The 15,362-nt window shown below is 34.7% G+C and overlaps 1 protein-coding gene and 1 long non-coding RNA gene across 5 annotated transcripts in view; both read right to left on the minus strand.

Moving 5' to 3' along the window:
• Nucleotides 1-7,291: 7,291 nt before the first annotated feature.
• Nucleotides 7,292-8,707, minus strand: LOC114579817. Its single transcript, XR_003701004.1, has 2 exons — nucleotides 8,183-8,707; nucleotides 7,292-7,525 (listed from the first exon to the last, which is right to left on the minus strand). It is a non-coding gene; the product is annotated as an uncharacterized LOC114579817 (long non-coding RNA).
• Nucleotides 8,708-13,583: 4,876 nt separating this feature from the next.
• Nucleotides 13,584-15,362, minus strand: part of LOC110094847 (coatomer subunit delta-2) — a 36,605-nt gene continuing 34,826 nt past the window's right edge. For 3 of the 4 annotated variants that reach the window (XM_028695592.1, XM_020820182.2, XM_028695622.1), the window contains 4 exons: nucleotides 15,006-15,068; nucleotides 14,836-14,932; nucleotides 14,061-14,174; nucleotides 13,584-13,957 (listed from right to left, as the gene is read on the minus strand). In XM_028695592.1, the coding sequence (XP_028551425.1) occupies nucleotides 14,085-14,174; nucleotides 14,836-14,932; nucleotides 15,006-15,068 (250 nt within the window). In that variant the 3' untranslated portion in view covers nucleotides 13,584-13,957; nucleotides 14,061-14,084. Of the gene's footprint in view, nucleotides 13,958-14,048; nucleotides 14,175-14,835; nucleotides 14,933-15,005; nucleotides 15,069-15,362 lie in introns of all 4 variants that reach the window. The other variant, XM_028695574.1, reaches the window with a different exon arrangement.

The following is a 15,362-nucleotide window of genomic DNA, read 5'->3' on the forward strand; positions in this document are numbered from 1 at the left end:
TTAAACCTACTCAACGTAGTGACACCCTAAGGATAATAATTAAGGACCCGTCTAGCGAACTTAGAAAAACTCTAAGAGCTAGGATAGATCACTGATTGACAAGAAAACTTCAACATTTAAACTTAGTGACATCTTGAATATCCCAGAATTGTTTAGAAATTTTTAAGGCTCTTTAGACTCTTTAATTAACCAACCCTAATTACTTGGTAATTAGGGCCCGATAACTTCAAAAAATTCTAATAAATTCATTTCAACTCAAAAAATTCCCTATAATACCTCGAATTTTCTAGAATTCAATCCACAATCTTAGATAATTAGGGCTCCTTAGTTGGACCTTAATCTGATCCATAATTTAACTTTAATCAAAAATTACTATTTTGCCCTTTTTAGATAATTAAAAATTATTAAAAATCCAAAATTTTCTCTGAACACTTGGGAATACATTCTTAAGTCATTTCTGACCTTTGGGGGTGATTTTAATCAGTTTAGAGCTGATTTGGACCAAAACCATAAAATCACCTCTTAATTAAGCAGTTTTAATAATTCCCTTAAATGCCCAAATCTTCTAAAATTCATATCTTTGCATTGAAAACTCTAAATCCAGTAAACTCAAAGCCTAATTACTCACCTTAAGGTCTAGTATTTAGCAAAAATGTTAGGAGCCACAAACCTAGCATATTTTTCATAATGACCTTTTGGAACCCCTCAACCTAGCACCTAGGAGGACCCAGGACTTTCTAAAATTGTCTAATATAATTTGAACTTCAAATACCATTACCATGCTTAAAAATGAATCAACAAATTAAATTAACTAAAATGGATCCTATTCACTAATATTTGAACTTTGAATAAAGTTTTCTTTTTAGATCTTCAACAAACATGAACTTTAGGTAACTTCAACTAAATACCCAGCTTATGATCTATCTCAATCACACAAGCCTTACACACATAGAATTATTTGTTAGGGAACCACTTCTAGACTTAGGCTAGGCCGGTGTTTACTTTTCTGCTATGTGCTGAGTTTTTTTGAGGTTTTACTACATGTTGTGAAAATTGTTGTTGTGATTGCTTACTTTTATTGCACATTGGGAATTAATGTGATTGTACGTTAGATCTACCCCTAGGTTAATACCGATATTCTTACTAATGATGTTTACTGCAGGTGGTCATGCTCATGCAGTGCTAAATAAAAAAGGGAAAATTGTCATGATTTAATACTAATAATATCTTGTGCAGGTGCTTCAGAATTTGCTTAGCTCCCCTAAATAAATGAGGGCTAAACTTATAAATAATAATAATTGCTACAGGTGCTCCAAAGATCGCTTAGCCCGCATAAATAATTAAGAGCATAATCATGCGTGATTGTGATGAGTATTTTCTTTTGTTTTACATATAAAATGCCAGAGATGTTATAACTGCTTGGGAATTTTTATTAGGATAACCTTGCAGGAGAGTCTAGAATTTATTTCTTTTCATTAATGTAAATTATTTGTAATATTGGTGAGAGTTGTGAAAATAACTTTGAGTTGAGATATTCTTATGCAACTCGAATTTTAAAAGAAGAAGGCATCCTTAGAGGGGAGAGTCTTCTTCCATTTGGAAGATTGAGTTTGGATGACTTTTAGGTATCTAAAGAGAAAAGGCAATACCCCCTAAGGGGGAAATTGTCTCTTCGTTTGGATATTCAAGCCACGATGAATCAAAGGAGTCCAAGGAGGAGAGATCCAAGAAGTCCAAGGAGGAGAAATCCTATAAGAGAAGACTGAAGAAATGAAGACCCAATATCCCACTCAAAGTCATTTGCGTCATTCATAGGCTTAGAAATCCGAGTTGTTGGCAGTGGTGCCCGGCCACTTTACTTTTTCGCAGATCCTGGTTTGTAATTAAAGGCAATTGGCCTATGGACATTTATTAATTAGTTTGATTATGTTGATGTGTTTTACATGTGATGATTTAGATCCTGGTTTGTAATTAAACCTATTTTTAATGTCTAAAGCATACATGATTTAGACCTTCAACCAGCATGTATTGTATTAGCAACTAACTAAATTAAAATTTTAATTACGTTAGCTCTAGGAGTATTCACCTAACATAAGTGCAATGCCAATTAAGAAATTCTCTAAACATTGGCCTTAACTTCCAAAAACTAAACCACCCACCCATCTTTCATAAATGACTAGACAGCATAGTTTTAAATCGATTAAGTGGTTAGCTGGCTCCCCAATCCAGGCTGGGGTAAGTCCAGATTTTGTACTATATTAGTTGGTTCAGGGATTTTAATGTTGTGCGTAGAACACTAAACCCAAGTTAAATTTAGAATTCAAGGCTACTACCTTCAGTATCATGGTATGCCTAAATGGTAGGTAAGTTTTCTTCTCTTCTGGAACTATAAATCCTACCTATCTGCGTCACAGGATGAGGCCACCTCCATCTTTTCCTCCGGACTGCTTGGAGTGCTTGGTTCATTTTCTTCAGTTTCTTTTTACTACCTTAGTCCCTTCGGATGTCAGTATGAGCCATGTATATTAACTAAGCCCTTCGAACACTTTCTTTTCATTTGAATTGGACTTCCTAGTCTCAGCCCTATGTGCCAATCCTGAAAGTTTGTTAGGGATGTTAAGCCCTTATGAGCTAGCCCGAGGCTAACTAAGAGAGGGGTGAATTGGTATTTTAAAAATCTTTTAATCAAAAATACAATAACATCCAAAACCAAAATTCACCATTAAGAAAATCAAAGTGCAAAAAATAAATGTGGAAGCAAAAAAAAAGAACATAGAGATTTATACTGATTCGATCAACACGACCTACGTCCACTCCCCGGAGGCGCCCTCAAAATATTGCACTAAAACTTAGTGACTCTCCTTTTGCTCCCAAAGAAAAGCGGAGAAAACTATACAAACCTCCTTTCCACCAACCCACGTGAGGCAGAGAACCCCTCCTTTTGCTAACTCCTGAAGCTGGCAGAGAACGCAACTCCTTTTGCTTCCTCTTGAAGCAGGCAGAGAACTTTGATCATATGCTGAAGCTTACCTCTCAAGAACCCCCATGGAAGAAGAAGATGTAGATCAAAGCTTTGAACAACCTTTGTGAAACCCTCTCACAAACTCCCCCTCACAAGATCCTCTCTCTCTCTCTCTCTCTCTCTCTCCCTCTCTCTCCCTCCTCTAGGCTCTCTCAGGTCAAGACAGCAGCAAAAGATCTACTAAAGGATAGAACAAGAGCTCTTAAATAGAAGAGCTTCGGAAAGCTCTTATTTTATACAAACTGACTTTATCATTCAGGCTGATAGGGATATCATCCTGGTCGATCAGCGTAAATTTTGCTCAATCAGCCCGGTCAGTTTGGGATGATTAGAAGAATTTTGATCATACGTCCACGCCGATATAATATAATCCTGGATGATCAGTACAATTCCATGAATATCGTCCAGACAATCGTTCTTAAAGGATATCTGGATGATGAAAAATTAGCTTGATTGTACAGGCTGATCTCTCGATCGTCCTGGCCGATTAGCTCAAATCCGAGGAAAATCATCCGAAACATCACTCTGAATAGAAGCTGGCTGATGTCAATCGTCCAAACGATCATCCCGGATGATCCTGCAATTGTCCCGGACGATGTGATCAAGCAATCAAACCTTAATTGATTTCCTTAATTAATTTAGGCATAATTGAGCTGCATCGTCCAGATCGATATTCTCGAGATGTCCAAAAATAAATAATACCTAAATAGATCTTGCAGTTGATTCTTTCTGATTTGAGCCTATCATACCGGCCGATACGAAGGTTGTCCAGGATGATGTGATTAATGACGACTGTCTTAACCAGGATGCCCTAATTAAGATTTCTGTTTTAAGCTAATCGTCAAGGATGATTTTAGGATCGTCCCGGACGATTGGATCAAAATAGTGAACTCTAATCAACAGACATAAATTTTCCCCCATGTGTGTGTGCAAGGTTACTTAGCATTAGAAACCACATTTATTACAAATAGACTCAAGAATGAAAAAGGTTTACAAATTGACTCAGCCTAATCTACACAATATTGAGCTGGTTCAAATTACAGTCTTGATCTTGTGGACCTAAAATATTAATATGCAAGGCAATCGTAGTAAAATAGAAGTATTTGCAATCATCAATATTCTATTTCTGAAAATAGAGACGCAACAATCTCCCCCTTTTTTATGATGACAAACACACAAATTAATTAAAATAGTTCAAGTCAATTTTAAAGGAAATGAGTAAGGAAACAAATCATAAACACAAATTCAATAGATCAACTAATCGACATCATAACAAACTAAAATAATGAAACAAACTAAAACAGTACAAATTAGTATAGATACTCCCACTTTTATCATCACTAAAAGGAGGAGAAAATAAAAAAACTGCAAAGCAGAAAAGGACTAAAACAAGAAAAATAAAATCACAAAAACACACTAAAAGAAAGATGGGTCCTGATCATCTAAAGGAAGAGGTGGTGGTGGTGGCTGCTGAAAATAGCTAGACAAAGTAATGAACTGTGCTCCAAACCAGGCCATGTCCTAGTCGTGCTGTTGTTGTTAGTGTATAAAGCATGCTAAGTCCTCAGCATGTTGCTGCTCTTATGCAACAACAAAAGTCTCGAATCATGCCTCTCACTGGTCGAAATGCTCGACCAGCTCATCTAACAGAGAGTGCTAGTGAAGTGGTGCAGGTGCAAGAACAGGTGGGGGAGCCTCCTCCTCCTCGGCCCCCGAGCATCCTCGTCCCCCGAGTAGAGACCAGTACTGTGAAGGACATTGAATGAATTATTTGAATTAAAGGCGGGTTGATAGTTAAGAGGAGCAGGATATTGGATTTTATATTTTGATTCTAAAACATATGTAATGATATGTCCTAGGGCAAGATTTAGCTTCCTCCTATGACCTGGATGTTGAATTGTAGTCAAGTGCTCGATGTAACGAAAGATCAGGTCGGTTGCATTGAATTCTTGATGGGCCATAATGTAAAAAGTGGTGAGTGAAAGAAGGGGAGTGATATGGACTCGATCAACAGCTTTGGGAATAACAGAAGTGCGAAGGACGTGCTGGATAATCCTAGCATCTTTAAGTAAACAGCTAGTCTCTCCAATATGAAAGTGGGCATTAGAGTTGCGGAGAAAGTGATTGGCCAGAGCCCAGTCAAAATAAGGATCAAAATACATAGTATGGAGTTTATCCCCTATGGCGGAGAGTTGTAGGAATTCTTGGCAATCCTGATATGTGATCTCGACGGGGCGTCGATTCACATATGATCCAAGAGAAGTGAAGGAAGAATTTATTCGAAGGTTTGCGAAGAATTCAAAAAGAAGCTCTGAATTGCAGGGGATTACAAGAGTGAGAATGAAACACGAAGATATGTGAGAGAATAAGTCAAGTACCATATAGGAAAGGTGGTTTGGGTTGATCAGCCGGGAAACAGTAATGCTAGCCGTCTTGTACCGTTGATAGGCGGCTTGATCGTCCACCTCCATAAATCGAGGGTCCAAAGTTGCCCTCGAGAAACTTCCAGAAGGGTGGCGAGATTGCTTGCCTCTTGCCATGATCACGAATAATAAGAAAACAAGAAGTAGAAAGCTAGAAGAAGGAGATGGTGTGAGAAAAATGGCTGAAGGGCTCTGAATTTAAAGAATCGACCCGATCATCCAGAACAATTGCAGAATCTTCCAGGCCGATCAGGTACATTAATGACGTCCAGGCTGATTGGTCAAAAAAATGGTCGTATCGTCCAGGCCGATCAGATATCGTCCGGGATGATAAGACTCAGGCGATCGTCCCGAGGAGATAAGTTAGACGAGCATTAAAAAAGTATATTGTCCTGGCCAATCAGGTGGATCATCCAGGATAATGCCCAATAATGGATCGTACTGGCCGAATTTAGAAACATTTAAAACATTGCCACGTGTATCGTCCAGGACAAACAGGTGGATCGTCGGGCCGATCATCAATAATTGATCGTATTGGCCGAGTTTAAAGTGTTTTAAAACATATTGCCACATGTATCAGCCAGGCCGAACAGGTGGATCGTCCTGGCCGATTTTTCATAAATTGAGAAAAGAGAGAATAAAATTGTCCAGGAGAAAGAGAATCATCCAAGACGATTACAAATGATTGAAGCATAAATATGATCATATCAACCAAACCGATAATGCATCGTCTAGTACGATAAAGAGCAGAAAGGTCAGAACAACCAGTAGATGATTTTAAAAAGTGATTTGAACCGATCGTCCAAGACGATGGGAATATAGTTCGGGACGATGTGACAAAAAAGTTGATGGATGGAGATGATCAAACAAGGCCCAAAAATAATAAAGTCAACTGAAAATGATAAAAAATAAGATATAAAAATGAACAAAAAATAAAGAATTCTTTTTTAAACAAGGCATGAATATGACATAGTTTTCATGTGATTGATTTTAAAGACTTGTAAGTCAATGAATTAACATCATCGAAATCCAAAAAAAATGGTAACGCAACCGATCCTGTTATTTCTAATTCGGGCTTCTCCCAGGGCAAAACTTCTTTTGAAAACAAAGATCTAAATCAGACGAATCAATTTGATGATAAAAAAAATCCATTCAAAACTTGGTTTTAGAAAAATATTTTATAAAATAATATATCAAAGTAATTAGTTACATAAAGAATCCAGAAATCAAATCTTTGAAAATATCAAGTGACACATGAATTCTTCTAAGATTTAAAAATTTTGAAAGGGAAGAAGCTTGCTTTTGATTGGCTCATTTTATGCCTCTTATTAATTTAATTGGCGCACTTTGCGCATCTTTTAATTTTTGATACACTTTGTGTATAAAATTTTTTTTAATTTGGTGACATTGCACATTTTTTGATTTTGGCATCATTGTCACTTTTTTTATTTAATTTTGCAAGCTATGTATCTTTTTCAAAATTTTTAAATACTCTCAGTTGTGATTATATCTTCTAGATATTAGAGAAGAAAAACTCACTCTAATAAGAAATAATGAATCGTAAAGCAGAATCAAAAATTATATGATAAATGCAATGACAAGATTTCAAATATTTGAAGATAAAATGAAGACTTTAAATATTATATATATAAGATAGATGACTGAAGCAAGATTGAAAAATATCTTAATTGCATAGTCCAATTATTGATTTGAGATAGATTTTTTTTTTTTTTGGAAAAGAAAATCATACCACTAAAATATGTTAGAGAAAGAGACACAATCAACGGTATTTTTACCGTTTAATATATTAAGAGATGTAAAATATTAACTATAAATTTTCAAAAACTAAAATAAGACAAAAATATCATTTCAACTAAAAAAGGAAAACCAAAAACATCTGAGATATAACTACTAAAGAACAACATCAAACATAATAAACTAATAGAAAATAACAACAATCAACATAGTAGTAGATAAGCAATTCAAAATTTATTAAGCAGCAAATTTAAGCAATTATGAGCCATGAGCCTCCGTTGTCCAAGTAACTTATACTCTCACAAGGTCTTTGATGAGAGCTCACCTACAAAAATCATCAACAATCAGATTTAGGAACCCAAACATGTTTGGGTCCCTTCTTATGAAAAGAAAAATGCAATGTATTTGTGTTATGCTGTAAATCATGCAATTTTAGTCTCCACATCCAATGTGCACTATGATGAATGGTGCAAGTGTGTTTAATGTGTCCTAGCATGTCACATGAAAAACATCTAACTCTAGTAAAATGATTTACTAATCTATTTGGGTTATAATACATCTTCCTAGGTTTTGGCTTTAGATTAGGTGTTGATGTATTCCAATTTCTCTCAAGTGTATTCAATTTAGCTTTTATCCTAAAGTTAGCACTTTTAAATCAGCATTATCAACTCTCAAATTATGCTCCCTATGCTCAGATTTATCAATGTATATCTTAAAATCAAATTCAAGTGACGAATAGGATGCTTTCAATGAATCGCTCAATAACCAACTCCAAGTACTTTTTATTCAATTCATTAAACTTATCAAATAAATACATGTGATTGCTATCAATTTGGAAATTATCTTTCATCAAAACTTTATTCTCTTTTTAAAAATTCAAAAACTCTAATTTCAAGCTAACATGCGTTTTCTTAAATTTTATATATGATGCATGAATTTTCTCATAAATTTCAACTAATTGATTATAGGTTGGTTCTCATACCTCTTCTTGATCAGATTGTTCATGTTGATTATCGGCCATTAAACATAAGTTCTTAGTTTCCTCCTCTGCTTCAGTCTCATATGAGTTAGATGCAGAATCCGCCCATAAAGCTTTTTGGGATCGCTTATTGTCCTTCCTGTATTTGGGTTTTTCCTCACCATTCTCCTTGTTTGGGTGCTACTTAAGAGTAGGACAATTAGTTTTAACATGTCCAGGCTTCCTGCATTCAAAGCAAACAACATCAGAAGAACTTTTATAATTTTTACTATCCTTACCTTTTTTCCACTTCTAATGGTCTTTTTGCTTCTTCCTTAAAAAGCTTTTGAATTGCCTAGTGATGAAGACAACATCATCATTTTCATATCCAAAAGGATCAGTGTTCGTGTTGTTGGCTTTTAGTGCCATAGTTTTTTTCTTTTTTTTTCTCACATGCATCAAGATTTCTTTGATTCACTCCTTGCTCATAAGCAATGAGTGATCCAACCAAGTTATAAATCGAATAAGTGTTCAAATCTTTAGATTCAGTAATTGCAGTGATCTTAACATCAAAAGAAAAAGGCAAGCATCTCAAAATTTTATTAACCCTTTCATAATTAATTAGCTCTCTTCCTAAAGCATGCAATGAGGTGACAATTTGAATAAACATTGTATACATTTTAGAAATTATTTCAGAATGTTTCATATGAAAAAGTTCGTAGTCATGCAAAAGAATATTCAATCGAGATTGTTTAACTTCATTAGTTCCTTCATAAGTTACACATAATCTATCAAAAATTTCTTTATCAGTTGCACAAGTTGAAACACGCATATAATCTTCAGATTTCAAAGCACAGAAAAAACAGTTCAAGCATTTTGTATTAAGTTGTGTTAAATCTATTTCAACAAAAGTTCATTCAGTAAAAGGAATTTTAGTTTTAATGCCATTAAGTTCATGAGAAGGTGGTGTATAACCTTCTTTAACAAGCATCCACATACGATAGTCGATCGATTGTAAAAATGTAGACATACGAGTTTTTTAAAAATCAAAAGGAATATTTTCAAACAAAGGTGGACGTTTAATAGAATATCCTTCCATTGTGTTACGATTACCAAAGTTATCTATGAATCAAAATTCAAAAAAAATTCAAACTTAATTTTATGAATCCCACTCTGATACCACTTGAAAGTTCATTAGGGATGTTAAGCCCTTATGAACTAGCCCGAGACTAACCAAGAGGGGGGTGAATTGGTATTTTATAAATCTTTTAATCAAAAACACAATCACATCCAAAACAAAAATTCACCATAAAGAAAATCAAAGTGCGAAAAAATAAATACGGAAGCAGAAATAAAGAACACAAAGATTTATAGTGTTCGGTCAACACGACCTACGTGTACTCCGCGGAGGCACCCTCTGAGTATTGCACTAAAACTTAGTGACTCTCTATTTGCTCCCACAGCAAGGCGGAGAAGTCTATACAAGCCTCCTTTCCACCAACCCAGGTGAGGCAGAGAACCCAACTCCTTTTGCTTCCTCCTGAAGCTGGCAGAGAACCTAACTGCTTTTGTTTTCTCCTAAAGCAGACACAGAACATTGATCAGATGCTGAAGCTTACCTCTCTAGAACCCCCAACGACAAGGGTCTATGATGGAAGAAGAAGAAGTGGATCAAAGCTTGGATCAACATTTGTGAAACCCTCTCACAGACCCCCTCACAAAATCATCTCTCTCTCTCTCTCTCCCTCTCCTCTAGGCTCTCTAAGGTTAAGACAGCAGCAAAAGATCAACTAAAGGGTAGAACAAGAGCTCTTAAATATAAGAGCTTCGGAAAGCTCTTATTTTATAAAAACCGACTTTATCGTCCAGGCCGATAGGGATATCGTCCTGGCATATCAGCGTAAATTTCGCTCAATCAGCCCAATCGGTTTGAGACGATCAGAAGAATTTTGGTTATATCATCTAGGCCAATATTATATCGGCCTGGACAATCAGTACAATTTCGTGAATATCGTCCAGACAATCGCTTTGAAAGGATGTGTGGACGATGAAAAATTAGCTTGATCATCCAGGCCGATCTCTCGATCGTCCTGGCCGATTAGCTCAAATCCGAGGAAAGTCATCCTAAACATCGCTCTGAATAGAAGCTGACCGATGTCAATCATCCAAGCGATCGTCCCGGACGATCCTGCAATCGTCCCGGACGATCCTGCAATCGTCCCGGACGATCCTGCAATCGTCCCGGACGATGTGATCGAGCAATCAAACCTTAATTATTTTCCTTAATTACCAAATTAATTTAAGCATAATTGAGCTGCATCGTCCAGGCCGATGTCCTGGACGATGTCTAAAAATAAAGAATACCTAAATAGATCTAGCACCTGATTCTTTCTGATTTGAGCCTATCGTCCCGGCCGATAAAAGATCGACAAGGACGATGTGTTTAATGACGGCTGCCTTAACCAGGATGTCCTAATTAGGATTTTTGTTTTAAGCCGATCATCCAGAACGATTTTAGGATCGTCTCGGATGATTGCATCAAAACAATGAACTCTAATCAATAGACAGAAATTTTCTCCCATGTGTGTGTGTGCAAGGTTATTTAGCATTAGGAACTACATTTATTACAAATAGACTCAAGAAAGAAAAAGGTTTACAAATTAACTTAGACTACCCAATCTTGAGCTGGTTCAAATTGCAATCTTGATCCTGTGGACCTGAAATGTTAGTAGGCAAGGCAGTCGTAGTAAAATAGAAGTATTTGCAATCATCAAAATTCTATTTATGAAAACAGATACGCAACAAATCCCATTTTGAAAAGGATAATGTAGGATCTTTAATCAAGAGTTTTCTTAGGTTCCGACCTAATATGTAATTAATCACAGGAGCTTGCACCCGTGGAAAACTGAATTCCACCATCTAATAAACCCCACTCGAGTTATTGTATCGGGTGGGAAAAATCAGTGATTGTGATCAGGCCATGCATATTATTATCCATCGAGGTGTATAGGCGAGAGCTGTTGTTCTCCATAGTTAATCGTATGTAGGGTCCAATCTGCCCTTCCATTGGCCCATTTGCGAGTAGTGCGGAGGCCTGTGATCGTCTCTATCCCTCGAGATAGGTGCAGTCGTATACCCCTCTGCAATCCTGCAGCCGTAGCAGTGCCATTTCGGATGTCCACAATGGGGTTAAAGAATCACGTTGGTATGACACCTTTGTATTTAATGTATATAATATTAAAAAAATGAAATTATATATCATATATAAGTTAATTTAATATTTTAAAAAAATTATATTAAATTAAACTATTTAAATACATTATAATTGAACCGGACAGTTCTTAAGAATCCGATCGGTTCACCGGTCGGCCGGTTCAACCGGCGGTTGAAACCAATTTTCACCAATTTGATGTTAGACCAGTTTCTTAAGAGGACTGAATCGGCCTTAGGACTGGTTCATGATTGAACTGGTACAACTGACAGGTCCTATTTTCAAAACCATGATGATAAGTGTTATCAATCATCTTGCCTAATTTTTAAATATGCAATTTTATCAATTAAATAGCATTTTTTTTTAATAAAGCCTTTACATAGATTCCATAAAAGAAGAAGTTTCAGATCCATATAAGAGAATATAAGTTGAGTTATTAATTTGATTTAAAAATCACGTACGAATTACAATTAATTAGAAAACATGAATGTTTTGATATTATGTTTCAAGTTAGTAACATAATATCTAGATATTATGTTAGTTCATTATCTAAGTAATAATATTACAAACATGCTCATAATCTTGTATGGGATCAATGAGAATTACTAAATTATGGCTAGTTTTCTATGTTAATGTAATTAAGTTTTACATTTTATTAATAATCATTATTGAAAATAAAACGTAAGATAACTAATCATATCTCTAACACATATCTATAAATATTTAATAATAAATCATAATAATAATTATAGAATAATCATTCAAGTGTAATTTAATTTATAATGATAAGGGGAAAACTAAAGATTGCGTGAACCATTGAATTAATCATATAAGAATAGATAGATATACATTCATGCAAGAGAATCATAAAGCCTAAAATGGTATATAAGACCGATTGACAATACAAAGTGTAATCATTAATAAAAAAATATTATAGCGACTCTAAACAAGATTAAAAGCTTATGAAGAGATAAATGCCAGTTGAAAAACATGATTTGACGGTTATCTAATAAGATCAAATGAATAAATAACAAGATCTATGTATCTTGATTATTGCTAATAAGTCAATGTTAGTCACAAGCCAGAAGAGAATGCTTCTCAGGTCAAACCATGTGAGAACTAAGACTTTTCGTTTGGGACAGCTTTCATGCTACTTTATAAAGTAGCTATTTAGTACAAAAAAAAATGAAAAAAAAAAATTGTATTATAAAGCTGTCCAAAATGAAGCCTAAATGCAGGAAAAAAAACCATTTTTATCTTTGAAATGAGAAAATCTATGTATTCTACAATAAATAAAATTATTTATCATGACATCTAATTGAAATTTTGATTTAAAACTAAATCATGATAAAACAATAAGACTAATTATCTTAACATGGAATTTACAAGTTATGAACAATAAAGTTAAGTCTATGCTAAAATAACCAAACTATCTAGAGGCATGAATTGTATGATATTTTCATAAATGAATAATATATATGATCTAAGTCCAAATAAAACAGGTATTCGTAAACATAAGATCATCAAAAGCATAAATAGACTAGCTAAGTACGTATGAAAATTAATCTAAAGACCAAAAATAAAGCAAGACATTAGATCTTTATCAACTGATTTTACCTAATATCATGTCGTCCAAACTTACAGATTGGATGTCCACCATAAGTTGATTAATTTTTATGTCTACTCTAAATCTGCCCCAACTTACCTTTATCTGTCCTCCATGAAGAAACTACTTCTTTGATTTGGGTATCTAAATAAGTTAAACTCCACTAAAATTAGCATCAAAAGAATACAATGCTTGTGTAAGGTGGTGAATGCAGAATAGTTTATTCAGGAATCCAAAATGAAACTATAGAAGCTGTTCATAGATTTTCTGAAAAAAAACACATGTATGCTACATGTTCATCCTTACCACAGTATGTCAATTGAATATTATGTAAGCATGCATTAAAGATTTTACAATTCTACTATACTTTGTAGAATGAAATATAGCATGCACATAGGATTTACAATATGAATGTGAAGCATGCATACATGTAGAGGTACGGCAAAACATAAAAATGCTAGTAAAAATTTAATTAAACAAAATTTATATCATTTAATTTTCGCTTTAAACTACCTTTATTATTTTCCAAATAATTAATTTGAGAGCATGCAATAATCAGCATCATAATTTCAAGTAGAAAATACGCATTAATAAAAAAAACTCTAATAAAGTTAATTTTTTTAATTGGCACATTTTCATAATTTTCTGCTCCCATGTCATGTTTCAATTTAATAAAAGGCAGCAGGTTGGAAACAAGCTCAACCTCACCCAACTAAAACACACCCAATTTCATTCCAGTTGATGACAACTCCGGATAAACTCATGCTAGTTTTCTCATTCATCCATTTGTTTTGGACATAATCCATCTTCCCATGTTCATTCTCAGTTTACTTAGCATTGTAATTGTTAAGTAAATAGAAGTCTCTCGTATGAACCACAATTTTTTAAATTTATAACAAAAAGCAATACTAGTGAAGACGATTTTCAGCGAACAAAGTTCTTCAGATGCTCACAAAACTTAGTATAGGGGAATCTGATTTTTCTGTACAACAAGAATAAAATAGTCGTCAGATCAAAGTATATGCAGTTATTGAAAACCAGAGTAAATGCTCAGGACAGAAACACGGAGGCAGCTTCAATCACACCTGCTGGCGACCTCCACTTGAATATCAAACAACTTGGTAAATGTCGGTGACTAGTTGTATCCTCTGAGCATACTTCGGGGTAGCACCTCCTCTTAAAGGAATCACATTCACAACCTGCAGCAAATTTACCGAGTCATGGGACAGAATATATGAATATGCTTCATAATAATATACAAAGCATTAACAACAGCTCCGGATGACTAGATAGCAACGTCCAAAGTCCATTTTCTAAGAGACACTACTTGACTTGATGAAAATATTAGGATAGGAAATGATGCCTTCGCAAAGCGGTCTAGGCAGTACAATATGTACTCGATAGATGAATACAGAGACACGGTAGGTTCAAGCAGTTAGTCCATAATTAGCTTGCAACATATATGTTAACTTACGGGTAGCAGTTAAGGGAGGCATTCTTCGAATTGACATGTGAAAAAAACATTTTTTCTTCCATCAATGTAATTTGATGAGACTTCGAAGAATAAAATATCAAATTTATCTACAGGAAATTGTCTATTTACATAAGAAGCCAACCATAAAACAAGAAAAGTTTCGGATATCAGCTTTCACTGAATTCATATACAGACAATTTCTTCATAAATGGATCGAAATGTCAAAATTTGAGGAAGTAGAAAGGATCCAGTTCACATTATTTTCCTAACCTTTCTCTCTTTTTCTTTTCTGTAAGTACTATTTAGCATTATCTCTAAAATGATTGAGCTGCTAAATTAGTCAAGACAGGCAGGAAACTAGGAGCTCAGGATTTAAGGTAACAAACCTTTACATCACTAAATGTTTTTGCTGCAGTAAATCCGATGGTGATGGGGAAGAAAGCAGAAGGGTCAGCTGAAGGCACAACGAACTCCATTGATCCACTATTAAGGATAAAAAAAGGTATTGAAAAAGCAAAGGCAATTTTTTTGTGGTACTGGATTGGATGACTCATACCTTCTATTAGTGTTGTCAATAAGAAGAATCGACCACTCCAATGCAGATGACCTAGCATCATACCTACAAAAAAATATATTAAAAGAATCAAATGCATGAGAAAATAACTAGAATATAAATAAATAAATAAATAAACTAGAATAAAATAGAAGATACGCCATGATATGACAGTCACATAAAGGAGGTTGACAAAAACTCAGAAGAAATTGACAACCATCCAAAACTGAGAGTAACAAACATGTGAAACAACGTAAGAAAATAAAATCTTTGTTGGCAATCAAAAGCGTGAACTAATTCAACTTTCTCTTAATTGATCATCATGGCATTTAATATTTTCTACTTATTTCAAGCCACCAA

Source organism: Dendrobium catenatum, unplaced genomic scaffold (genome assembly GCF_001605985.2).
Source record: "Dendrobium catenatum unplaced genomic scaffold, ASM160598v2 fragScaff_scaffold_7, whole genome shotgun sequence".
NCBI classification, from domain to species: domain Eukaryota; kingdom Viridiplantae; phylum Streptophyta; class Magnoliopsida; order Asparagales; family Orchidaceae; genus Dendrobium; species Dendrobium catenatum.